Genomic DNA, 27,907 nt, shown 5'->3' on the forward strand with positions numbered 1-27,907 from the left:
TGAAGGTGTACAGCAAACATATTTCTCATCATGACTGCAATATAATTGATGTTGCAATATTTGCAGCACAAACCCACACATACTGCAAGCATGGCTGCATGTCATTGCATACCATCGAAAGCCCTGAATACTTGCCTTTTGTGTTGGGGTTCACTTTCTCCTATAGAATGACCACAATCAATTCTTTATTATGAAGATTGTATGTGGGCTTTTTCATTATGATTGACTTACAAAGTCTTACACATCAGCCTAAGATAATGCAGTCCTCCAAAAAACATAATAGAAGACAGACCAATTCTTAAGATCATATTCAAGGCTTTTACCAATAGTATTTGACATATTTTAAGCATCTAGAACTACTAGTTAGTCTGTGTGTTAGTTGGTGTAGTAGGTGAGATGCAGCAAAATAAAATCTCTAAAGCATCACATGAACATCACTCATTAGCCCACATATGTTTTCAGATGCCCACCCCAGATATCTGCAAACCTCTCATCATTGTTCATTTCCTTTATGGTGCCTTCTTCATGACCATTTCTTCTGCCAAAATCTCAACTCCAAGGCTGCACGTAGAGTTCCAATTCTGCGGTGTCAGAACAAAGGTCCTGCACAAGCTGGTTAGCCCACTGGTTGGCCCAGGGACACTTCCGAGAAGGCTCACTTGAAGGGTTTGATGAAGGTGTCAAGAATAGTTGGTGCCACTATTCTAATGTGTCGAAGCGTCTTTGCAGACCTTCTAGTTCGATCAGAAGCATAGGGGTCCAGTAGGACAACAGCGGGCTCAGGGTGCCAAACCTTCCCGCAGGTCACTAGTGGTTCCTCGACTCGGCTTCTTCATTTCTGGAAACTTGGATCCTATCCTAGGTTCACTGAGAACTCAAGAGATTGGCCTGGTGTGGGTGTTTGGGGCCTTCTCTTATCCAGAATCTCCTTTGCGCCAAAATGAAGAGGACCAAATGCGAGATCTGCTCACATACAGGCACACCAGACATGGACCAATCACGCACCACGGTGGTCCCAGTCATTTACAGCACATCAGACTATCTGGCACCGAGGAAGTGTATTGGAACTAGACAGTCCAACCCACATCCTGGAAGCACACACACAAGGTACGCAGATGCCCGCAAAAGCTTGGCGTTTCATGGAAGAATGCATGCCCAAATAAGGACTGATCCTGGTCCGCTCGACCTGGGGAAGGCAACTGGGCAAGATGGCCAAAGGACAGGACAAAGAACCTTGTGGCATGGCCATTTTGGATCCCGGCCACCTTCCTATGCCAAACGCGGTACGCGCAGTTTGCATGGCAAGAAAGGGTTACAATATGTGAAAAGATCCATCTGCACTTATCCTAAAGAATCCTTTGAAAAATTATAATATTTATGAATGTGACATTTTCTACCCAGATTAATTTTTGTTTGATTCAATTCCTTCCCCTGAAATAATGAGCGGAGTAATGGAAGTAGATCCTTCACAGAATAATAATTCAATTAATTCCCCTATAGCTAAATAACACGGTTTGATTTTGTTAAAGTTCGAAATTGAAACAAACGCTCCCAGTGTGAATAAGAAATAAAGTGATCTAAAGTGAGTTGTTATTCTGAATTCCATTCCCAACCCCCAAAACTCCCTCAAGGGAAAGTACGTCCTTGGCTAAAAAATGAAATTCATAATTGTTCACCATTCCTCAGACCTGACAGTGGGGTGATACATGTACACTGAATGCCAAGGTTTTTGGTGCTGCGACAGAGAGGTATCTTGCGAAACAAAATAATGGTATTATCAAAAGTCTGTTGTTCTTTCAAAACGGCTAGGATTTTCAGTGTGCAGAGAAATTAAGTATACAATGTGCTGCCTGAGTGAAATTGCTCTTGAAAATAGAAGAAGGTTGCAGTTGATTTAAAACTAAACCTTATCAAGGAAGGCCAATGCTCATGATCTTGTAATGTTCTGAGGTTCTGTCCAATGCTGACATTAAGGGATGTGTGTGTGATAGAAGGTTTGAACTATTTATTAACCTGTTCTATTTCCTTGAGACCCTAAAGGGAAGTCCCAAAAAGTGAGTTTTGTTTTGAAGCTTTGGTTTGGGCCACTGAGATGGTGGCATGTGTAATAATTTGGTGCAAATATTCACTGGACATATTATTTAATAAATATATATATAATTTCTGTACCCCAGCCTGGTTCTTGGCTTAGTGATGCCACAGGGGGAGGAATCTACGTGGCACTTTATGAGTCATAGACAAGGCTAGACTGAATCAGACAAATTATATATTGTGTGGGGCTTTCATTGGGGCGGATGAACTCCCCATGTTAAGGGTATTCTCTAAATAAATATATTGTTACATGGTCCACTCTTAATGTAGATGGTGCATGTATGATATGAAACATCCGTTGTCCACAAAAGTAAATTATATAGCTAAAATCTGTTCAGGTAGAAGTGTTGGGAAAGTGATGATACACTTTAATCGAGGAAGTAGAAGCTCAGCTCCTGTTGCCCCATTGGGAGAGGGAGCTGAATTCAGAGACTTGTTAGAGGATGCCGGGCACCCATGACATCCTTTGATCCTCCCAGCTGATTTAGTTATTGACAAATGATTGGCGATGCTTTAGACATTACTTTCAGGATCATTCATAAGGAATTGCTTCCTTACTCAGGTCTGTGCAGTCCTCGAGACTCAGATTACCTTCCATAGATTTCAGACTAAATGGATGAGATTGCCAGAGAGCCTGTGTGCAGCTCTGTGGAGTCTGAATTGGCTCCGTAGGACTTGAATGGAGGTGAATGAAGCCACAATTAATGAATGGATGTGACCTAGAGTACTGAAGAGAAGTATGCAGGTTCCATTGTGAGCGTGGAGGGGGACACATGACAGTCGTTGAGAGTGAAATAGCCCTCCTCCCCTAGCCAATAGCAGTCTGTTGCACCATCGGTCCACCTTTTAGGTACCGCCACTCAGATCCTGCCGGATGTACAACCTTGTGGCCAGGAAACTATACACTGCCCATAACCATATGATTGCCCTCTAATTGTTGGCAAGCCCTTGGGCCACTGTGAGGAGCTCCCTGGTCATGAGCAAGCAGTGGTTCACTGTCATACCAGTGCAGCTTGTAGCTCGTCAGGTAAAATCTGTATGCATAAATATCACAGCATAGTACTATATTGAACATATTTGTACTGGCAAATTATCATATGCCAACATTTCTAATTTTACAATCATCATGGTGTTTTCCTTGTCGCATGGACTTTGGGTGCATTTCTGCTAATGGCACTGTATTATGAAGGCATCTTCCACATGTGTCAGTGCACCAGGGGATTAATTCTACCAGTAATGTGTATTGTAATGATTATTTCAAAGAGAAACGTATTCTTGGTGCAATATTCCTATCGACACAGCATTTCCCTTCTGGCACAGGAGACTATTCAAGCAGCATCACCCGTCTTTTTGTGCAATTCTTTAGAGTATGAATACTATTACCGTTGTAGTCTGGAGGAATTATTCAAACAATAATGCTGCATTACATCCGAAGTTAATAGTCAAAATCAATGGTCTTTAGTGAAGGCCTAGTGACGTTTCCACCCATTAATCACCTGAGGAGGCAGTGGTGTCACTACACATCAGTATTAGGGGGTTAACTAGGGGGCACAAATAAAACAAAGGGGGGCACATCAATAAGGGTCAATAGGACAAACTGTCTTAAGTATACCTATATTTTGCCAAGCTTGTTAAGAGAATGTGACATTAAGCATGATCAGTATAGGCTTAAGACAATACAGGTTTTGCATCAAGTTAATATGTCTCCTAAAATCTTACTCATGTTCGACAGTTGCAAAAATGCTCTATGCACTCAGCAAGAGACTACATGCTTTTAACTCAAGCAGACATCACTCTCAGTACAGCTTGTGTAGTTAGAGGTGGTATTTAGCAGAAGAGCCGTCGCTTCCAGCTCAGCTTTAAATAATAGCCAATCAAAAAGCGCCAGTATAACAGAAGACGTATCATCCATACCTCAGTTTTCAAGGATAGTCTAACAAATGAAATATCACTGGCAGGCACCGAGTACAGGAGGAAAGGGAGGCCATTTCTCACTTGGTTCTTTAGCAATGGTTGCAGGAATCTCACTTTGTCCCCATAGAATTGTTTACTGTTTACGGTTTCTGGCTGTACATCCCAGTGGTGGCTGGTGAATTATTTCAATTGGAGGTTTGTAAATATTTCGCCACAGTGACCAAGCATAGCAAGGGAGTCTGAACCAATCAACAGGGCACCCCCAACCTCTGAGAATCGTTTTTGAATAATGGCTTAACATGGTGCATTTTACAGCACACTTACACAAATAAAATCGGTAGAAAGCCAAACCGTTTGTAATTGGGTTTTGTAGGGTAAATCATGAAAAAATCCAATAGATGAAAGTCACCAACAGACCATAGGAGCATTTTACCAACCCATCTTTGCCCACAATATATGCCAGTATAGAGACATTTAGACGCTGGCTGTGCCCACACATTTCCAAGCACCCTCTCTATATGTATTTGCGGGAGGTGCAGGAGCACATCCTTGCACATAAAAACATGCAGTTCCCCAGCCAGCATCCCCAATGGCCCATGCAAGGTTGGGGAAGCAAAACTCCATCTGCTTATCAAAGTCCCATGGGACATTCATGGCTGGGGAACAGACTTATGAAACGGAAACCGTGTCTCCCTTTGACAGTGTAAGTCAGCCAGGGAGTGCTTCCTCAGCTGCAAAAAGCAGCTGAGCGAGTGCTCAGTGTTTGCACCGGGCTGGCTCCTCCATAATGGGTGAGGGTGCCCGTGGGTCAGCACCCCCGCGCCCATTATGGACGAGCCACCACTGGTACACCCTCAATGAATCTATACATAAGGTCAGTGTGACTGGAGATGAAATATTGTTGACTTTGAAGTCATGCACATGAACTGCACTGTTGGTAATGCAGTGATGTTGAGCACATTACGGGATTCATAACCACATCCTACAGTAAAAGGCTGCCATGGTAGCTCAGCAGGTTGAGTGACTGTTGCTTAGAGGTTATATATTTAAAACTGACTTTTTGCAATTTGTTATAAAAAGAAAACAAGTGCTATAAAATGTGATCGGTCAGGGGATGGATTGGGCTGGTCACTTGCTGATATTTAGGGCAGGGGTGGGGGAATTTCTACCCCCGCAGTGAAAATCAAACGTTGGCAACCATGAACCTACAGTTTCATTTCTTAATAACTGCTGTCAGAACAATAGAAGCATTTATTTGTGATTAAACAGTTTGGCAAGCATATAACATCGTTAGAAATATATATCCTGTGATACAATACAAAGGAAGGGGCACAGAAATAACAGTGTATTTGTTTGGTAGTCTGACAAAAATAAACACATTTTATATACAACTAGTGAATGTAAGTTTAAGAAGCATGTTTCAGTTTGGAAATGCTTTTGTTTTTTTTCCGATGCAAGTGTAAGCTGCACATTTGAAAAATAATAGTGTACCCAGCATGTAGGAAGCCTGCTTTTAACATTGATGTCTCCCACCCCAGTGATATTCATGACCAATTGATTCCTGTGGTGTCCCTTTCAAGCAAGAAGCAAAAAGGCAGGTTAAGCAAATAGAATCTGCAAAAGCACAAATGATGGTTAGGCAAATGAGCACCTTTCAGACTCCTGGAAAGCGTTATCTCCCAGGGGGGTAGGAGGGTTTGGAGCAGGCCAAGCCACCTATCGGGGATGGGGGGGGGGGGCAGAGCAGCAAATAAGAAAGGGAATTGCCACCCCCTTTTCCAATCCTATAGGGACGCCTATGCGAGGAGGTTGGCATTATTGCTTTTATCATCTCGTAGCTAGCCAGTGAGGATAGTTTGTGAAAGGTACAAATATACACACACAGCAAGCATGCAGGCCATAGAATAGTGCATGAAAAAAGCATGGCCACCAGAGAAATGGAATGCATGGATCCAAGCAGAGCCACTCTTCCATTTCCATCGCAATTCTGAGAGTATACCTGGCAAGGTGGCGCTGCACCAGAGGAAGCCAGAAAATGAGGGGGCCATGTGACATGGTAGACAAAAGATAGCAGAGGCTTAAGGGACCACAAAGCCTGTTTTCCTGTCCTGCACATGGACACTGTTGTTCCACCAAGATGCAGCCTGTCAGGCATGAGGTGAGTTGATTTATGGGTGGTTTGAAGGTGAGGAGGTGCTGGCGGACAATGCAAGCGGTGTGTGGGGTAGGAGAAGTCAGCGGTGTAGCCGGCATAAGGCTAACAACACACATCCTGGTGAACACAGCAGCCAGCACCAAGGACGCAGCTTTGGATCAGTATCTAAACCTTGCGTTCTGGATAGCTAATTGACGGTCCAACGTTCCTCCGGTGCTAATTCTACATACACAGTATTCTTGTGCCTTACCCTCACGGCACAGGGACATTATGGGCCTCATTACGAGTCCGGCGGTAACCGCAGTGATAAAAACGCCTGGTTACCGCCGTGACTCCCGGAAATACCAGGGCATTACGACCCTGGTGTCCTGGGGATCCCGGAGGCGGAATGGTGTAAATCCCCATTCCCATTGAGTCACATAGGACTCAATGGGAATGGGGAAGTGGAAACACCAGCACCATCTCGTGATGGTGCTGGTGTTTCCACGTCTGCCTGCAGGCGGGAGGTGTTCAACCCGCCAGGTCAGACCTGGCAGGAAGATCACCTCCCGCCTGCAGGACTCGGGATCGGGCGGTCCGGAATTAACAGTGGCAGCGGGTTTACCGCCACAGTTAATTCCGGACCGCCCGACCTGTAATGAGGTCCTATGTCCAGATAAACTATTGTGGGCGGATTAATCAATGGCTATTTGGTGGTCAAAGTATTCTTTGGTACTCTTCTTCTAACATAGGCATCAGTGGGCATTATTTAAATGGCACAATATTGAGTGTGCATTATTCTTCCAGCACAATATTGCTTTCACCGCAGTATGATGAAGGGCTTTTTTTTTGCTCCTCACATGTTATATCCAATGGGTGTCCTCATTATAACATGTGAGGAGCAAAAAAAGCCCTTCATCATACTGCGGTGAAAGCAATATTGTGCCGAAAGAATAATGCACACTCAATATTGTGCCATTTAAATAATGTGCCGGAAGAATAATGCAGACTCAATATTGTGCCATTTAAATAATGCCCACCGATGACTATGTATTGCAATTTGGAATTAGAATAATTATACTTGCCACTATTATCCCTCGTGGTACTTTTTTTCTGGCACAGTATTTAATGAGTCTGATGACTGCTGTGCCACAGCCTTTCAAACATGTATGTTTTCTGAGATAGTTAACGTTCCAATTGAAACAATTTGTTGCATAGGACAAAAGCCCTCTCAGGACTACGGTGTTGTGCGAAGCAGGTGCACAGGAGACGCTTCCCATTGGTACGCAATATGTTACGCCTACGTACATGCATCCAAACCTTTAAGAACCGATGATTGGACCCTCTGCGGCAAAGCCCTCGAAGGACAAGGCAGTGGTGCTGTGCGTAACAGGTGCGCAGGAAACGCTGCCCGTCGGTTCGTAATACCTTGCCCTTTTGTCCACGCATCCAAAACTTTTAAGAACCGAGGATCGGACCCTCTGTGGTCAAGCTCTCGCAGGACCAGGCCCCTGTGTTGTTCGATGCATGTGTTTGGCAATGAAGGAGTAGCGGCGCAGATTGTGAGCGTGTGATTCAACCGTCGACCATAAACGACCGAAAGGTAAGAAAGGTGTGGCAAGTGGGAGCAGCCACTACTGCTCTCTACAAAATTTCCTGGCCTTTGCGCATACTTCCACCTAACGGTCTGACATTATGTACTCTGTCCCTGCGCAACCCTAGGCGCATCCCTCCAGCGGTTAGCCGTACTTTGTGTTTTGTGTCCCTTCTCTAGGTCCCCTGAATTGTGTTTATTGTTGTACTGTGAATTGTGTCCCTACAAGCTCTCTCCCACTCTCTAGGTCCCCCTTCAACTGTGGTTACTGTTGTACTGTGATATGTGTCGCATCAGGCTCTCTCCCTCTCTCTGGGCCCCCATTCATCTGTGGTTTACTGTTGCTCTGTGAACTGTGTCCCATTAGGCTTTTCCCTCTCCCTAACGTCTCACCTCCACTGTAGTTACTGTTGTACTGTGTACTGTTGCACTGTGAACTGGTCCCACTAGGCTCTCTACCACTCTCTAGGTCCCCACCACGCTGGGTGTACCATTTGCACTGTTGAGTGTACCTGTCTGCTCTCTTTGTGTGTTCCCTACTGTGTGAACCCCCTCTGCGCATCCTGCATTGTGCAACGCTGGGCTGTGCATCTCTCCTCTCTCTTTCGCTCCCATCTCCTCCCACTTCTGTCTTGCACCATCTGTGGTGCTTTCCGTCTCCCCTATCTTCTCTAACTGCTACCCCATCTCCTATGCTATCCCTCTCACTAAGTCTGGAAGGAAGAAGTTCAAGAGGGACATCCTGATCTCGAACCCACGCCTCCCTATCGCTGATACCTACATCAGTGCTTCCTCCAGACAGATTCTCACTTACATCCTCTTTGTTGTTCCCTCACCAGACCTATGGACCACTCATATGGTCTTGGCTCACTCTCCTATCTATTCCTCTCCCATTAATTGTGCCACCCGGTGGGAGGGCCTCTTGACCTCCTTCCACTCCTCCAAGACCATAATTAATGTCTATCTGAATGGAACCATCTTGGTCCCTGATGCTCAGCCCAATTTCCTCCTTTTCAACAGGCGTCTCTCGCTTCTTATCAACTTCCTTCCTTCTCCTGCTACTCCTACTAGCACCTCTCAGGCTCCTCTGCCACCTCCTTTTTCTGCTGCCTCTCTGGCACCCTCCTCCTCCTCTCTGGCTACTATGCCACACCCTTCTTCCACTCCCTTGTGCACCCCCTCCTTAAAAAGCCTTCTGATGATCCTACCTGTCCGGCAAACTATCACCCGATCTTTATCACTCCTTTCCGGGGCAAACTCATGGAAATGCTGGCCATCTCCCAACTTACTCTCCACCCTGAGCCTGTTGGTTGGCCCCATGACCATCAGTCTGGCTTCAGAGCAACCAGAGGCACGGAAACTGCTCTCCTGAACATTCATGAAGATCTGCTCACTAACCTTGATTCAAGCCTTCCTTCTGTCCTAATCCTCTGCTTTTGACATGGTCACTCACGCCATCCTGATCAATTGATTCCATGGGAACCTGGGCATCATCGATCAGGCCGTGGAGTGGCTGACCTCCTTCCTCCTGGACTGACTCTCCCAGGTCCAACTTGGGTCCCTTCTCTCCACCACATCTCATTCGACACATGTGGTGTTCCCATGGCTCTAACCTCTCACCCTGGCTCTTCAATGTCTGCTTGGCCCCTTTAGCCCACCTGATCTCTACCTTCTCCTCCAACTTTCAGTATTATGCGGATGACACTCAGCTCTCCTTCAGGCTCCCCTCAGCCTTCTCTCCTCTCTCAGTCATTCATGCCTGTCTATCCGCGATTTATGATTGGTGTGCCTCCAACTATCTCTGCCTTAATGCCAGTAAGACAGAGATCCTTCTCATTGGGACACATGCTCCCACTTTCCCTCTCTCACTCTGGCCTCCCTCCTTGGGCCCTCTTCCTTCACCTTTCTGTGGGGCAACAAACCTTGGTGTCATCTTCGACTCCACTCTCTCCTTCCCTCCTCACATCACTGACTTTGACAAGAAGGCCCACTACCAGCTGCACCTGTATACTTCATTTTCTCACTTTCCCCCAGAAGCTCAATGTCTCCAGAGCCCTGTTTCTCTCTAGTCTGGACTACTGCAACATCCTCTTTCTCAATCTGCCTTCGTCTACTCTCTGCCCTCTGAAACTAATCCAGAACAGGACTGTGTGACTTGTCCTTGGCCACAAGCCCAGGGACCGTATCTCTCCAGCCCTGAAATCTCTCCACTGCATACAACTCTCTCTTCCAAAACACCTTCCTTCTCGAGCCCTTCGCTCAGCCACTTCAAACTCTCTGAGGGTCAGACGCTTCTCCAGTCAGAGAGTGCAGGGGGGTAGATCTCCCTCCTCTGCAGGTGCTGCTATTTAGAATGGCCTCCCTGCCCCACTCAAACTTAAGCCGGGACCACCTGATATTCCACAAGCGGCTCAAGATCTTCCTTTCCGCCTCTGCTTTCTCTCTCTCCCCTGCTGACCTAACTGTCTGCTGCTCTTATTGGTTGCTTGACTACCCTCAGAGTCTCACTGGGTTCTAGTCTCCTCCATGATCTGTCACCCCTTCACTGCCTCTGGGCCTACCGTGCACTAAGGGGCTGTAACTGTAATCCTACAAGCCCCTGCCTCCTTGCATTTACCGAGAGCAGCGCTGCCCTGGCTACATGTACTCGGAGCAATACTGCCCTGATTGCACTCCCCCCTCCGCCCAGCACTTTGCATTGTCGCACTTGCACAATCTGAATGACCCAAGACCTAGTAAGATTGTTTGTTTTGTCCTCCCTCTGTCTTCCCTCCCTTGTCTTGTCCCACGCAGAAACACTTGTGTACTGGCGCATTATAAATGACTTACCATATAATATCATAGAATAATAGTGCATTCTTTTTCCTGGATACAATCGATAATATGGGCAGATCTTTGGCTTTGGCACAGTACATTTGATCGTCACGCAAACATTTATGAGGAAACTCAACTGTCAGATGATTTCTGGTGAGCAGTTAAACATGTCTCTTCTGTGACACAAATATCATCTGTTCTGACAAGATAAATGTGCCTAGAGGGTCCATCAGAGCTTCAGCAGGAGATTAAAGTTTGTTGTGTGATGTGTGAAGACAAGCTACTGGAAGAATGTCCTTGGGTGATTTGTTTTTACAGTGCAACCTCGGGCTGTACTTAAAAATCACCTTGGAGTCAGCAAAATATGCTTCAAAATGTTGTTTATGAAGTTGTACAAATAATATTGTACAGTCAAGCTGCCCTGGTTCCTATGTTCCTTCAACCTACCAATATCCCAAAATATGAACATGCATAGAACCTATTTTCAGGGACAATTGCTTTAATTTCTTTCCCTGAACACACTGACCGTTATTGTATAAACTATGCACCGGCACACTGCAACCTCCAAAATTCCCCAATGTAGAAATACGTTTTTGTAACAAGACTGAAGTTTCTCAGGAGAACGCAGTCCTGTCGAAGTACCTCCAGGAGATATATTCAAAACCAATTGGCAGAGAAATAGAAATCAAATACAGTTCATTCAAAACCAGCCATGGAGTGATACAGTTTCTCCGGTGTACACTTGGCAGCAAGGTGTGAGAAGGAAGCTGGGGTGGCCAGAGCAATGGGGTAAGGGTTGTGTAGCGCGTGTCAGAGAGCCAATTAGCAGAGAGAGGTTTGGGTTTCTCTAGGGTCCAACATTGTAAAGTGTCCTTGCTGATGTCCGTGGGGCACATCATTGGTCAGACTCTGTGAGAATGTCTAGCCCCATGCCATTTCCAATCAGTATACAGCAGTTTATCAATTTGTATTTTGGGCAGTGCCAACCAATGGCAAACAAGTGTTTTAGACTGATCAGCACAATCACACAATTGCAGGGCTGTCTGGGAAGGTTTGTGATGTCACAAGGGGTGTCAATGTGATTTGGTTTCAAGAAATGTTTTATCCAATAAGGGTCACCTCAGCTAAACTTTCCTATAGTGCTCTGACGTATCTCCACCAATCAGCGTCTGTGACCTGTCCTAAAAATGTAACTAAAATGCTGTATGGTCATTCTGTAATTTGTGTATAAAAAGTCCAGCCGCAGTGGGCGGCTTCGAGAGCTCATTTCATTCAGTTTAGTTCCACGTGGCTATCTGAACCGTGTCGCTCAACTGTTTTGTGTCCAATCAATCTGCATTACTTCTTGCTTGGTGTACGCTCCTTTTTGGATTACTTTTCCTTTCCTGTGATTATTTTTGACACACCCGAGCTCACCTCTTGCGCTAAATCCCTCGGGTTCCACAGCAACAAATACCTCTCCTTCAAGACACACATAGCTAAGAAAACTCAGACAGCTTGGTGTCAGCTCTCCCCCATACAGAAAGTCAAGCCCTTCCTCCCTCAGGACAGCTTTAGATCCACTGTTCAAGCAGTGGTCCTACCCAACCTGTATGGGGGCCATACCCTCCCCGATGGCCTCCCGCCGTCCTTTCTTGAACCCCTGAGAAGTGTCCTACACACAGCCGCACACCTCATCAAAGGTCTAGGCAGATACAATCACATCACCCCGGCCTTCATCGACCTTCACTGGCTCCCACTGCACCCACGAATCACCTTCAAGTCTTGCTGCATCATCTATAAGGCAGTAGTCCTCAAGTCACCCAGCTACCTCGCAGAGAAACTCTGCTTCACTGGTGGACAGCGCACCGGCAGAAGCCAGGACACGTACAGACTTGAAATCTGCCAATGCAACAAGGAAAGGACCAAAAAACAAGCCTTTTCTGCCTATGCCCCGAGACTATGGAACCTCCTCCTGGTCAGCACCAGACTCGCCCCCACTCTCATACAATTCAGAAAAGAACTCAAGGAGTCTCTCCTCCTCAACACCGAGGCCATCACGTCGCCCTGTGCGCCACCTGACTCGCAAAACACCGTTCACCCCTCTCCTCCCCACCAGCCTGTACAGCTGTACCCTCCTCTGTTCCCATCTGTATCTTACCCCTGTATATCTGTTCTGTTGTTACCTCTGAAAAGCGCTCTGTTGTGTATTTGTATTGTTGTATACCTCTGTAAAGCGCTCTGTTGCTTCTCGAAGCTAGGTCCACCCACAAAAATACCATAAGAATAATAAAGCTCACACTGCTGAATGTCTACAATCTGACTAATAGTATCAATAATATTTAATAATAACTATTTTCCCATTAAATTTGATAAGATGATATTATTAGTAGGGAATTATTGATCTAATGCCAGCTGATTGAACATTTTGAAATATAACAATTACGCTATTTACACGGGCACAATTTTTCTTAATGGTAAACAGCATTCAATGTTCACCCACATGAATTTTCCAATTTGCTGCGTTTAAAAATGACCCAGTGTACTGATGAAAAATATGAGGACCCTCAAATGCAGTGTGCCCCGATTTAAACATATTGCTCAGTCAAAATAATATTATTTTCAAAGTATTAAAAAACGACATCTTGTGAAAATGAATACCTCAAAACATATATGCTGATGTGCACATTTTTTGGAAAATGAAAAAATAAATATACGCTGTCCTTCAAAATCATTCGGATTCCCATCTCTCACTGCTTCGTCGGGCAGGATTTATATCACATTTCTACGCTCACGTTGCATACCCAATGCAGGTGGAAAGTGAGTTCTAACCCCGATTGACTCCAACTAATGACACACAATTGGCGACTACAATTCACATGATTGAGGTGACCCAAAACGGATCATTACCGCTGACAGAGCTTGAAAAGCGGTGTTACCGATATCTGCCCAGTGTGTGTGAAGCAAAAGGAGAGCATTGCACATTGCTTGTTCCTTTGCCCAACCTATAGGCATCTGAGGCAAGTGTAAGCCTGTTATGATATGATATGGCATTTGTGACGCACCTATACACAAGTGTTTCAAGGCATGACGCGGCAAGGGAGGGGGAACAGAGGGAGGACAGAGACAATGATCTTACTAGCCCAAGTGACATTGAGATCGTGCAAGTGCAGGGGAGGGGGGGGGAAAGTGCCAGGAGAAAGGGGAGGAGGCAGTGCTGTACATGGGATCAAAACAATAACAAGAAGTGTGGCCAGCAGGTGGCAGGTGCAAGGGTAAGTGCAGACAGCCGGTGTCAAAAAGTGCAGGTAGGGGGACTGTAGGGTTACAGATACAAACCCAAGTGCAAGGGTTGCCGGGAGGCAGTGTAGGTGTGCAGCTGGGCAGGTAGGGATCTATGCCCGAAATCAGAGGGTAGCCAGGTGACCAGTGCAGTATCAGACAGGAAATCAGCAGGGGAGAGGAAGAGAGAAGGCAGAAACAAACAGGAAGCTCTTGAGTTTCTTTCAGAACCGGATATGGTTCTCCTCAAGTTTCAGAGAGGCATGGAGGCTGTTCCAGAGGGAGGCCCCAGCTGAAGAAAGAGATCTACCACCAACTCGTTTTTTTTAAGATGCGACTGACCCTGAGGGAGTTGGAGGTGGAGGAGCGAAGAGTTCAAATGTTATGTTACAAACTGGAGTACGCAATCCACCAGGCGCAATTGCGTTCTGCAAATCAAGCAACAGCGATGTAATTACCTATGGAGTGTCTAAATGTATCTTCAGAGCCTGGTTAATCAGGAGGAAAGCTGTCGCGAATCAAAATGTTACCGCTATTAATCCCGAAGAGAGAACATTGTCTGCTGCAACTAGCTGATTTATTATCCGTCATCTGTGCTGTAACGTAATTAGTTAAATTCTATATGAATTGCTAATCCTGTGAGTATCCAGGTTACGACCCAGCACGTAATCGTTGATACTGAGCATGGCCAATATACACCAACGGTGCCATAATATGGACGCACTCTGACTGCGAAATGACACAATGGACCTTTGCATTGTATTCATTTTTAAATCTGTGCTTTAAAATCTGAATAATGATAGCATTTACTTGTGATGCATCTATTTTAAATAGTCAGGGACAAGTACTGAATTTGACAAATAATCAATTCACCCATGTTGGAAGCAGTATATTGCATGTTCTCTCAGTTTACAGGTAGGTTGTTTTAATCGTGTTGCTGTTTGTTTTTAAGTAACGTATGTATTCTAATTTTAATTGCTTGAAATGTTATATGTAGCTATAAAACTATGCAGACGAATAAAGCTAAATAAAAATTGAATTAAACAAAAATGATCCACTATGAGGGCCGCGTGCACATTGTAATGGGACTCATGCTTATTACTTTGTGGAAGTAGCCCTGCACAACAGAAAGCTTCCTGCATTCACAAAGAGGAAATTAGCGTTGTGGGGTGGCTAAGAAATCAGTGCACTCGCTGTGCTGCCCGGCTAACCTTGAATAAGTCAATATTTGGCATCCATGTGATACTTAGGGCCTGATTCATGGAATTTTTTAGAGTGAGGCAAAATGACTGCACTGGTGCAAAAGTGGTGCAAAGTCACTTTGCAACAATGCATAATCACTTTGCTCCACTCTAATAATGCCATGAATTAGGCCCTCAAGATACGAATACCCACCTGGGTCGCTGCACGGGGGCTGCTGACATCCCCATGTCCAACCACTGACGCAGGCACAGGGAGCGCAAGGCCACATGCGCCTTCCAGAGGACTTTAATTACAGCGCCGACCTCTAGAATGTCACAATTTATTAGGCGGTCACTCTCCACTCAGGAAGTTCCTTTCTCCTCCCAAGCAAGGTTACGCACACCCAAAGTGTTATCCAGATTCAACTTTAGTGAGGTCTCCCTCCTATCTCGCACCACCCCAGCAAATACCCTCTGTACCACCAATGAGCTAGGAACCAGGCCGGTGTATAGTAAGAATATATATTTAAGGTTTGACAAAGAACCATAAAGCAACCAAAACATCAGCCCCCATTGCACAACAATATAACTTTAACCAATTGACTGACTTACACCAATTGACTGACTTGTATTTCTAATGAGCCTACAGATACTACTACACACAGGTAAAATGTATGGACTTTACATTAACACACACACTGGATTTCAGGCACCTTCACAACTATGAAATTTGAAACAAACCCCAGTGATTCCTTGGGGTTATCACAATACTCTTCTTTCCCAGCGACCCCCACCCCCAGGCATCCATTATATATGGCCCCTTAATTTGAAGGCAAGGTACAGGGAGTGGGAATACAGTTGCAACATCGTTTTGGCTTTTTATTAAAAGGCAGGGTTTGAAAAATAGACCTGATGGAAAACAAAAATGTTGGGCTTTTTATTTGAATAACATGCAGGGCCTTGGGAAAATCGTTTTGGGATGCAAGTAAATAAATGGGACATTTCGTTTTTCACCCTCTACATTCACTAAAATGGCAGCATTTTAGGGTTACTTCATTTGGGATTATAGACACCCCCCGTCGGTACAGAAGACAGGGGTTTCAGAAAGGTAGAGTCACCCAAGTGCGTTATTGTATATACCTGCTCTAACATACTGGGCATGAACTTTGCTAGTTTTGAACTCTAACAACTCTCATCCTGTGATTTTCTGTATGGAAATTCATTGATTTAACTTCAATTCAATGCGCTAAGGATCTACACAGCACCCCTCACCCCACGATTAATGAAAAGGATTAAGGCAGACAGTTTCCAACACATTTCAATTTAAATGGATAGGGTGATTTTCTATAGTGGAATTAATTTGAGTTAGATTTAATAAAAATGTGCCAAGGGTCTCCCCAGTTCCATGTCCTACCCACTATGTGGGATAGAAATTAAGGCTGGCAGATCCCCCCCCACACTTTTGTCACCATTTGGATTAATCTACTTACATGGGAGGCCTTTGATATGGGGCATCCAGGGAAACAGCAGGGCTCCTCTGCGAACAGCACAGATCTGGTCAAAGTCTTCGGTCAAGGGTAGTCCCCAGCACCCAGACCTCCTCTGGGTCCTCAAATGGCAGGCCCAGCTAGCTTCTACATTTCCTAGTCTCCATCTCCCATGAAATGTTTAAGGCCTTGGTAGCTCCCTGACTCTCAGCTAATTGTTTGTTGCAAGAGTTCAGAAGTAGACTACCTCCAGCAATAGAGTGGCAAAGTCAAGGGAAAAATCAAAAATCCAAAGAAAGGTCCCAAGAGTAAAAAAAAAGTCAGAGAATGCCCCTCTCTGATTGAAAACGGATCTCTCATAGGGCTAGTGACACTCCGTTACTATCATAATTCCCACACTATGGATTGGCCAGTTCTCTCCCTCCCCCCACACCAATACGCCCACTGCCTGTTTATTGGAAAAGGAGTTGGGAGGTGTGGATGATGGAGGCTGAGGGAGGAGAAAGATTCATCATCCCAAAATGACAAGTGGGTTTGATTTTTAGTGTTCCTAAAAATCTAACAACATGGCAGCTACCCTCATTTTCAGATACCTGCATGCACATATATATTTATGAGCTCTATACTTTATGGTGAGTCAGAAAATACTAATCATATCTCTGCATGCACTTCCTGAGAGGAGCTACTGTTTTGATAAATTTACTCCTGAGCTGAAATAGTCACAAATCTGCCCCTTCCTGATTCAAGCCTTACTTCCATAACCTATCACCACACCAACTTTCCATTCCCTCCGAATTATGAGAAGCCTGGAATCATAATTGTCTTTATAACTCAACTTGTATACATCACACAGGATTCATATTTGCATGACACCAACAGGCTTCTTATACCCTTTAGTATGAGTCTGGGATGGGCTCACTGGGTCATACAATTCTCTTTTTATTAAAAAAAGGTGGCCCATGTTAATCAATGACAATGGTTCACATATGCCCCTCAGTTTCACATAGCCCCCACCTATTCCTACATTTAATTTCTCCATCGTCACCTGACCAGGAACATCTGCTTATCAACAAGGTCTGTTTCATACACAATGTTTGTTCATCCATTAGTGGCTCTGGAGCCATTTCCTGAGGTCGAGTCAGCAAAGAAAAGGTAATTTCTGTTGGCAACTAATGCAGAGTTAATAAGGAGACCTGACCTTAAAGGTGATTTCTGCTAGCTGTGTTATCTACACCTCCACAATTTGGATCTAATTCAGTATTATTTCTTTGTGTTTCTAACTGCACCAGGCCTGCTTTTCCTGGTGGGCCCAGCTGAGTTCTTGAGTTCAGATTTTCAAAGGCACAGACCTTTCAGTTCAGTGGGGAAAACACCAGCTGCATCCATACTTCAGCAAAGACAGCTTTAAATCAACAAGATGTGCTTACATGTACCATTTTCTGCATATCTGGGCATGTTGTTTAAAATCCGATCTTTCTTGACATACGGTTTGGACAGGTATAAGTTCACTTTAGGCATTATTCACACATAGGCCACAGTTACAGGGACAATCCAACAAGTGGGCCTTTCCATTTGAATGTCAGTTTATTTGTGAAAAGTAAGTGTCTTTCTCAGAAATATGTCACTTGGCTTCACTTTTTAAATGTAAGGCACAATTCCTTCATAGTATTTTTCAGATGCCTATCCTTTCAATGTATCTTTTCCCATCCGTACTACTGCAGTTTTGAATCTGTCAAAAGGTGTCTTTTCTCAGTTTACACAAAGTTAGCATCTGCAGCACATGTTATTTCTTATTCATTGGGCATATCCATCAGTTGTAAGCTCTCCAGTAGATTCCCCTTCACTTGCTCACCTGTCCATTTCAGAGGAGTTCACTAGACCCATTTCTTTCCATTTCACTAGGCCTTATGTCGGAAATCACTGTTTTGTAGTGGCTTTTATATTTCAATACAACTCCACATTAGCCAGCTTCACTCTCACAATAGGAGCCTAACATGGCCCTCCATCTCTGTCACTCTGGGGCTATCCTTTCATCCCACAGGAATAGTATGTTTATATTTACAGCACTCCCCCTATGCCCTCAGAACACTGCAACATTATGTTCATTTCCACCCAACCTTGAAAACACTATGGGCCTGATTCATGGAATTATTTGCGCAGGAAATAGGGAACTTGTGTGCCAAACTGCATGCAAATTCCCATTTGTTGATTAATGGAATCGAATGCATGGGACTTTCTCAGGACATGCGCAGAGTTTGTGCAGGCTCGACACGTCTCTGCGAGCCATCGAGCGCCTTGTGTGAGACACCACGCACAGGGTGGTCCTGGCTTGCGCAGAAGGCTTGGAAGGGGGTGAAACACATAGAACAAGCAGAAAAAATGGGCCTTACGAGGAACGGCCCACAGACTGTTCCTTGCACGCCCACAATTGCACCAAATGACACGTATTCATGGAACCACTCGTGCAGCCTCTGGGCATAGACATGGCCACGCAAATCCCTATATCACTATGCCACCCAAATGGAGGCATAAGGACATTTGCGCATAGGATTCACAGCACTGAGATGGGTTTGCATGTCAGAGTCAGGAGTGTGCGTTGGCAACCTAGGTTCCAATATAACTTAAGGGTGCATGTACGCAGTGTAGCAGGCTGCAGGAACAGGGGCTATGCACACAGATTTTCAGAGTTGAGTCCGAGTTACGAAGTGACATGCACATGTTGTCGGGGTGCCGGCAACAGTTACAGGGGATCCTGTGCAGCGTCCCTGAGATTTCGGCCTGCTTGCGGGGGACCCCATGCACTGTTTGAAGGGTGAGTGTATTCATGCCTGCGGGAGCACGCAAAGGTATCTGTTCTGGCTGTTTATGCTTTGCGTGGGAGCATGTCAGGGGCACTCCGGACACAAATTGCAAATACGCTTACTTTATGCAGTAAACTCCATGAATATGCATGGTGCGCATTTTTTATTCAGTGTTCCGGCTTGCGCGGTGTCATTCTCGGCGCACGGCAATTGTGGTAGCAATGCACACTTTTCCATGAATCGGGCCTTATGTTAATATTTCCAAATCCACCCTGCACATCAAGGGCCCGATTCATGGAATTATTTGCACGCTAAATGGGGACATTGCAAGCCAACCTGCGTGCGAAATCCCGTTTGTCGATTCATGGAATCGACTGCATGGCACTTTTTTGTACCTTGCGGGTACTTTGCACAGGCTCGGCACATCGCTGCGAGACACCATGGAGAGCGTGGGATGTAGCTTGCACAGAGGACAGAGAAAGGGCGGAACTCGTAAAATGAGGAAGAACAAGGGAAAATGTGAGCATTACGAGGGACAGCCCGCAGGTAGTCCATCGCACGCCCACTATTGCGTGGAACGATACGTATTCATGGATCCGACTGCGCAACCTCTCGGCGGGGAAATGGCCACCCAAAGCCCTCATCCGATCCGCCACCCGTAAGGCATGCGTACAGACACTTGCGCATGGGAATGACTGCGCAGAGGTAAGATTGGGTTGTTGGATTTAGGGGTGTGTGTGTATGCAGCCGGGGTTCCGAACTAACCTAGGGGTGCACGTACGCCATGTAGTGGGATGCAGGAACGGTTTACGGTGGTTCGCATGCAGATCATCCAAGTTTTACCCGAGTTCCGATAAATCGTACGCATGTTGTCAAGGTGCCACTAACAGTTACAGGGGACCCAGCATAGGATCCCTGAGATGCAGGACTGCTTGCAGGGTACCCAATGCACAGTTTTAAGGGGGCATGTATCTGCCCCCAGGGAGCATGCAAAGGTAGCTGTTTCTGGCTGTTTTTGCTTTGCGTGGGGGCGTGTCTGGGGCATTCCGGCCATGACTTGCGTATACGGTTACTTTGCGCAAACAATTCCATGAATACGCCCAGTGCTGGTCATTGGGCCGGCTCTCGCCGGATCCAAGATCCGGCACCAGATGTGTAGCCGAATCCCAGGATCCAGCCAGAGTCAGCCATCCCAAACCCCTGCTCTGTGCTGGGGGGAAAAAAGAGAAAAATAAAAGCGCCTGCGAGAAAACTGTAACTTCCTCTGGTGACCCCATGCAAGAGGTCACGAGAGTAAATTACAGTCCTCAGCCACGACCCGGTTTATTTATTTATTTATTTATGCAGTGTTTGTCGGACACATGGACACAGATTATTTATTTATGCAATATTTGTCGTATACCTATATCCAACACACATTGCATAAATAAATAAATATACAGGTATCCGATAAACATTGCATGAATAAATACCTCTATTAACATCACACATGATGCCGCCCCCCAACTGCTTTCAGAGGGGGGCTGCAGGAGCTGTGCTGGGTGTGGTTCAAGTAAAAGAAAAGGTTGCTTATAGCCAACAAAAATCACCCTGTTTGAATAGTACCCAAGGGGGGAGTTATTTTTATTTTTATAAAATGGGATGCACATTGTGCTTTTTGAAGAATGTTTACTCAGCAACACTGGTCAAAACTATTATCCACACAGTGAAGTAACTGATCACCAGTGCCATGGAAGTGGTTTACAGTGGAATTGATATATAGTTCGGAAAAGAAGCAGCATGAAAGAAATAGCGCCGTTTGAAACTATTATTTTGGACATTTCCTTTGATCGGAGGTCAACTGCCAGCTCTGCCCCCCCTTAACCCCGCCTCCTTGGGCACCGCCCCCACCCTAGTTCTTGTGGGATCCCCCACCAATGTTTTTCCATTTCCACCACTGAATACACAGAGTGCGCAGAATTGTTCCTCGTGTGCAGGCTTTGTGGGTTCTCTGCGCAGTATTCCATGAATTGGGCCCAAAGTAGTGGAAATACAAACCATGACCCTCAAATATCATGTGATGCCTGGGCACAGGTATGCGGGCCGCTGACTGCTGGATAGGAGGCAGAAAGACCCCTGTCTTCCTTGCACATTGTAGGTCACTGGTCCGACCGGGTGAAGGGAAGGGCATTATCTGAGGTGCACATATGTGCATGCCTGCCTCTGGGAATCCGGGATGTGCATGCATATTCATTGTCTGTCGCCCGAATCCACCCCCCACCCCATGTATGTCTAATTTGTATGTGCCCTTCTACACGTGTCCAGGCAGCACAACTGCACAGCTTGAATTAGGTTATGTGCTGATTGTGAACATGTTTTCCAACGTATGCGTGGTTGTGTGTGTTGGAAAATGTTTTTGGGATCTGCACCATCACAGCATGGTTACATTTCTTTTTTGTTTTTTTACTTTATCGTTTTTTTATAAGGCGCCTAATTGCGTCCACGACACTTCAAAGTGCATTAGAAAGATAAAGGGTGAAGAGCACAGGATAATTCAAAGAAAGAGGCATTGCTAGCGAGCCTACAATCATAGTACAACAAAGGTGTCATCCAGAGACACAGAAATATATCAAACATCAGCCAATGCAAGCAGGCGGCTTCTCCTCCTTTTATAAAGGGCTCAGTAGAAGGGAGTAGATTCTAGGACGTGAGGAGCGTTAGTGACACTAGAGCGGACCGGGGGCCTGGGTGGGACAGGACCCAACAGCTGTGGGCTTCAGAAGCAGTGGGGTGGAGGGGAAGCACTGCACGAGAAGAGGGGGGGAGGGGGAAGGCTTTGTGCAAGAGCCATCTCCTAAAGTTTCTTTTGAATCTGGTGAATATTTTCCAGAGTTGCTGTGAGCACAACACCTGGATTCCCTGATCCATTCCTTGGGATATTAGGCCAGACCCTTCTTCTCTATATATCTTGAATTTTAATATCTACACTACCTGACACATTGCCCAGGAGAATCCCTGGAGAATAGTCACACAGCTTCCACTGGAGGTCTCCACTCTCGGGGGATTCACCCCGGAATCCGGAGCGAGGCGCGCAATGGTCACTGCCCTGCCTTGCGCCAGGTCTGGGGTGGCGCGCACAATGCCAGGTTATACCACAGACGCCCGGCGACTCCACCTATAGCAGACTTGGCTTGTGTACAGAGGCAGCTGCAGTGTGTCCACATAGCCACTGAAAATCCACAGACACACACGCGGGCCACCACTGCAGGACCACAGACACTGCGCACAATGTGCAGATGCGTGTGAAAAATCCCGGAAGTCACTTCCTGTGTGTATCAGCAGGATGAGGCAATTGGAGAGGGGGGGGCAGAGTGTGGGTGTAGAGATGTCACGAGAGCCCCGCTCTCGCGAGATCTCGCCCGCGCCCGCAGCTCCGCCCCGCGCGCTACGCGCGCTTTACCGGACGAGCTGAGGACACGGACAGCTGCGTCTTCCCGGCTCCTCCGAGCACGGGATTAATTCAGCATTAAAGCTGCAACATTAGAGCTACTGCAACCCTGCCCCAGTTGGCCACGTTGGCCTTTGCCACTTAGGGCCTCGTTTATATGAGAACTGTTCCAGTGTAGCCACGTGAAATAAAGCACTGGTGAAACCCCTGCCTGGCTCCTGTCTTCCTTCAAATATCAATATACTACATAAATTGGCGACGAGGATCACCACAAGAAACCGCGCAGAAACATGCAGGGAGCCACACCGCCGCCACCCTTTCTACAAACGCCAGGTAGGCCTACCATTCCTTGGCCACAATGGCAGCCCCTGTTCACGACATACGTGGAGGCTATGGGTGGTGCAGGATTTTCAGCGGCGAGACGCAGGGCCATGCTACTCAATGCCCTAGGGGTGGAAGGGCAAAGAATATTCGAGGGCCTTACCCCGATTCTGGTAGATGACGACAATGATGATGTGTTCAAGGAGGCGGTTAGAAGAATCATTAAGAGGTTCGCCAGCAAAGAGAACACAGTACTCCATAGAATAAGGTTTTACACTCGAAAACAAGAACAGTCCGAACCCGTCGATGACTACGTCACTAAATTAAGGGAACTAGCAGCCCTGTGTAACTTCGGCACCAATGCGGAAAACCGTATATGCGACATGCTAGTTGTCCACACCAACAGTCGGAAAGTCCAAGATAAGTTCATCCTCGAAAAAGAGCTACAGTTAGAGAAAGCCGTTGAGATCGCCAGAGCGGTAGAGGAAACGGCGGGAAGAAGGAAAGAGTTTACAGGGGCCCAAGTTCCCACTGAAATACAAGCGGTGGGATTCCGTCCAAGAAAGGAAAGGTTTGCACCGGACACGAGAGAAGTAAGAAACAGCAAGAAAGAACCCCTCAAGTGTCATAGGTGCACCAGCACCAAACACCTGGCTTTTGACAGAGAGTGCCCAGCCAGAGACAAGGAGTGCTCCGTCTGCAAACGCATAGGACACTTCTCAATAGTGTGTCGATGGAGGAACAAGAAAGTCACCAGCCTTACCACAGATCACACAAGGGAAAGAGAATCCTCTTCAGATGAGGAGGGAAGACCCACAGTCATCATGGTGAACAGCACACGAGCCAGGAGAGAGAAGCCCCACTGCGTGATCAAAATCGATGGAAGGGAGACAAAGGTCATGGCAGACTCAAGTTCAGACCTCACCATCTTACCCCTTCGGACATACAAAGAAATGGTGGGTAAAGAGAAAGTGGAAGTACTCACCACACGACACAAGCCCACGGTGTTTGGTGGGGCCTCAGTCGAACTGCTAGGGTATATCAACAGCAAAGTCGAATTTAAAGGAAGAGAAACCATCACCAGGGTCTACTTCAGCCACGAAGGACCTGCAGTGTTGGGCTGGGATGATCAAGACAAATTAAAAATCAGACTAGATCCCAGCACAGAAGAGCAAGTTCTATCAGTCAATACGAGGAGCGGATCCGTTGTCAAGAGCGATTACCCAACACTTTTCTCGGAGGAGCCGGGGCACATTAAAAGCTTTATTCACAAAATTGTGCTCAAAAGAAATGCTGTCCCTGTCAAGCACCGGGTGAGACCAGTACCGGCCACAGCAAGAGACACCCTTAGACAACAGCTAGACAAAATGAAGAAGGAAGGAGTGATAGAAGAAATTGAAGCGTCCGAATGGCTGAGCCCAGTCGTCCTGATAAAGAAACCCCAATCACAGGAATTAAGGGTGTGCATAGACCTACGCAGCCTCAACTTAGAAGTCATCACGGACAATTACCCGCTCCCAAGCATAAACTAACTCATTTTATTAATGAAAGAGGCCAAAATATTTTCCAAACTAGACATGAGAAATGCATATCACCAAATACAGCTGCACGAAGAATCGAAACCCCTTACGGCATTTATCACTCCATTTGGCACATTTCAATTCACCAAAATGCCTTTCGGGTTGTCATCGGCCGCATCTGCCTTTCAACGCATGATGGACGTCCTGCTAAGGAAAGTCAAAAATGTGGTATATTTTCAGGATGACATATTGGTTTACGCAAAGGACAAACAGACGCACAATACCACCCTCAAATTGGTTCGCAACAAGCTACAAGAAGCAGGAGTGCGCTTACGTCATTGAAAATGTTCATTTGGGGTGCAAGAAGTTGAATATCTGGGGTACAAGATTTCGGAAAAAGGAATCAGTCCAAAACAGAATCTTATGCAAGCCATCATCAAAGCTCCTGACCCCGCCACCAAAGAAGAGGTGAAGTCTTTTCTATGATTGGCAGAGTACTATGCGAAATTCATACCAAAGTTTTCAGAAACCACCTCACCCCTACGCGATCTACTCAAAAAAGGGACAGAATTCGTGTGGAAGGAACCCCAGAAGAGGGCGATGGACACCATAAGGCAACATATCATGAAAGCCCCATGTCTTCAACCTTTTAACCCAGAGTGGGATACGGTCATTACCACTGACGCCAGTGCGTACAGACTAGGAGCAGTGCTAACGCAGAGGAGAGGTGACACCGAACATGTGGTGGCCTTTGCGTCAAAGGCACTATCAGAGGCGGAACAGAACTATTCTATCATTGAAAAAGAAATGCTAGCATGCGCATGGGCAGTCGAACATTTCAGAACATACGTGTGGGGCACAAAGTTCAAGTTGGTGACAGATCACAAGCCGCTCATCCACATGCTTAGTCCGGGAGGCACCAAAGCATCCACGCCCAGACTAGCTCGCATTGCAGCGAAACTACAGGAATACACATTTGAAATCCATCACATCTCAGGCTGGAAAAACTCGCAAGCCGACTGCATGTCGAGACTGCCAGAAAACAAGGAGAGGGCTACCACATTCCTACACGGAGAATGCATTGTCGCATCCATCTCAGACATAAGGGCCCCAGACTACATGGAACTCAGTGAGAGACACTGGGAAGAAGAAGATGAGAATGACCCAACCATGGCTAAGATTCGCAAATGGATCAGAGAAGGGTGGCCAAATGAGAAAATGCTGCCAGAAAGCATGAGACCATATTGGAAGGTGCAAGATGAGTTGTCAGAAACAGAGGGGATAATCATGAAAATGGACCAAATCATTCCCCCCACAGGAATGAGGCGCACAATTCTCTGCAGGGCCCACGCGGGACACCTCGGGAACACGATGACCCGCCGCAGGGTGAGAGAAGCGTACTGGTGGCCGTCCATGGACCAGGAAATACGCTCCATGATAGAGCGCTGCCATAAATGCCTAAACAGCGACAAAAGACTGAAAGTTCGCCAAGCACCTCTCATACCTACGGAGATACCAGAAGCAGTATGGTCCAAAGTGGGCATAGACTTCATAGGGCCCCTGGAGGCGATGGAAACAGAACACAAATACGGCATAGTGCTGGTCGACTATCTATCCAAGTGGGTGGAAGCCGAGTTTGTCCCAAACATAACCACTGAGACAGTCATTGAAGTACTCACTGAAATCTTCCAAAGGGAAGGCCTCCCCAAAGAAGTCGTCACAGACAATGGGGTGCAACTAGTGTCCAAAGACATGGAAGAATTTTTAAGAAGGAACCACATCAAACAAAAGAAGGCGGCTTTGTATCACCCCCAAGCAAATGGACTTGTGGAGAGGGCGAACAGGTTCATAAAAGGGGCCATCCAACTGGCAACAGCGTTGGGTATGGACCCCCTCAAAACCACCAAAGAAGCCATAGCGGCCCACAGGCTCACGCCAAACGGAATTACTCAAATATCCCCGTTCAAAATGTTGAGAGGGAGGAGTGCGGCATCCACCCTCATTCCACCATGGCTGTCAAAAGTAAGAGAAGATGAAGCAGTTGACATGACAGAAGTGGTATGGCGCATTGAGAGAAACAAGACACGCATGAAATCGTGGAGTGACGAAAGAAGAAGGACGAAGCAAGCGCCCAACATAGAAAAAGGGGACTGGGTCAAAATCAAACTGCCAAGAAAAGATCAAGCCACAGGATCCCGGTATAGTCAGCCCATAAAGGTAACGCACAAAGGAACAAATCACGTCCGCACAGAAGACGGGCGCACGTGGAACTTTGAAAGGGTAGCGCTATACCAGCGAAGGCAAGAAAAAGCGAGGACCTCTGAGACACCCCGCATAGAAACCGAAAGAGATGACGAGAGAAACGAGGAACGAGAACCCGAAGGAAGCGACGGAGAAAGAGATGAAACCGAAACAGAACCGGAAGAACCGAATGTGAGTCCAGAACCGGTTCAGCAGAGACCGTGCCCTGCAACCAGTGAGAGGCCCAGAAGGGAGCACAGAAGACCGGTGAGATACAATGACTATGTGTTACAGTGAACCCGTTTCGTATTGGAAAAAGGGAGGTGTGTAGAGATGTCGCGAGAACCCCGCTCTCGCAAGATCTCGCCCGCGCCCGCAGCTCCGCCCCTGCGCGCTACGCGCGCATTACGGGACGAGCTGAGGACACGGACAGCTGCGTCTTCCCGGCTCCTCCGAGCACGGGATTAATTCAGCATTAAAGCTGCAACATTAGAGCTACTGCAACCCTGCCCCAGTTGGCCACGTTGGCCTTTGCCACTTAGGGCCTCGTTTATATGAGAACTGTTCCAGTGTAGCCACGTGAAATAAAGCACTGGTGAAACCCCTGCCTGGCTCCTGTCTTCCTTCAAATATCAATATACTACAGTGGGGCTTGCTAAGCCTTAGCCGCAGGACGCATCGCACGGTCAAATTTCAGAAATGGTTCCGGTGTGAGTATTTGCAAATGTTGCTGTTATCATGGCTGCGGGGGGCAGGGGCGTGTACCCTAAATACGTTTTTTGTTTTGTTTTGTTTTGTTAACATATGTCACTATGCGGGTCCTGTCTATTGTCTTTCAAATAATAATGCAAGCTGCTTGTGTTGTGCAATGGTGTAGCCCAACGCTCAGCATTAAAGTAACCTGGAGTGTGTGCTTCTCTCCCTGCAGCCATGTGCCGGCCCTGTGACAACGCCGAGCTGTTAATGGCCGTTTGCAGCAGCGACTTCGGTGAGTAGCGTCAAGTTTGCACACCCATTCATTCACCCTTTTCTCCGGTTCACCAGCACTTTCCATGCGATCATGAAAGTGAGTATGAAAGTGAACCTGGAGTGAACAGGAGGGACATGATCAGAGGGAACAT

General features: G+C 46.5%; 1 protein-coding gene across 1 annotated transcript in view; it reads left to right on the forward strand.

Moving 5' to 3' along the window:
* LOC138583044 (meteorin-like protein) overlaps positions 1-27,907 on the forward strand; it is a 76,094-nt gene that overhangs the window by 30,439 nt on the left and 17,748 nt on the right. The window contains exon 3 of the mRNA XM_069654944.1: positions 27,715-27,774. Within this exon, the coding sequence (XP_069511045.1) occupies positions 27,715-27,774 (60 nt within the window). The remainder of the gene's footprint in view (positions 1-27,714; positions 27,775-27,907) is intronic.

The sequence above is a fragment of the Ambystoma mexicanum genome, chromosome 3q (genome assembly GCF_040938575.1).
Source record: "Ambystoma mexicanum isolate Mex_15411 chromosome 3q, UKY_AmexF1_1, whole genome shotgun sequence".
NCBI classification, from domain to species: domain Eukaryota; kingdom Metazoa; phylum Chordata; class Amphibia; order Caudata; family Ambystomatidae; genus Ambystoma; species Ambystoma mexicanum.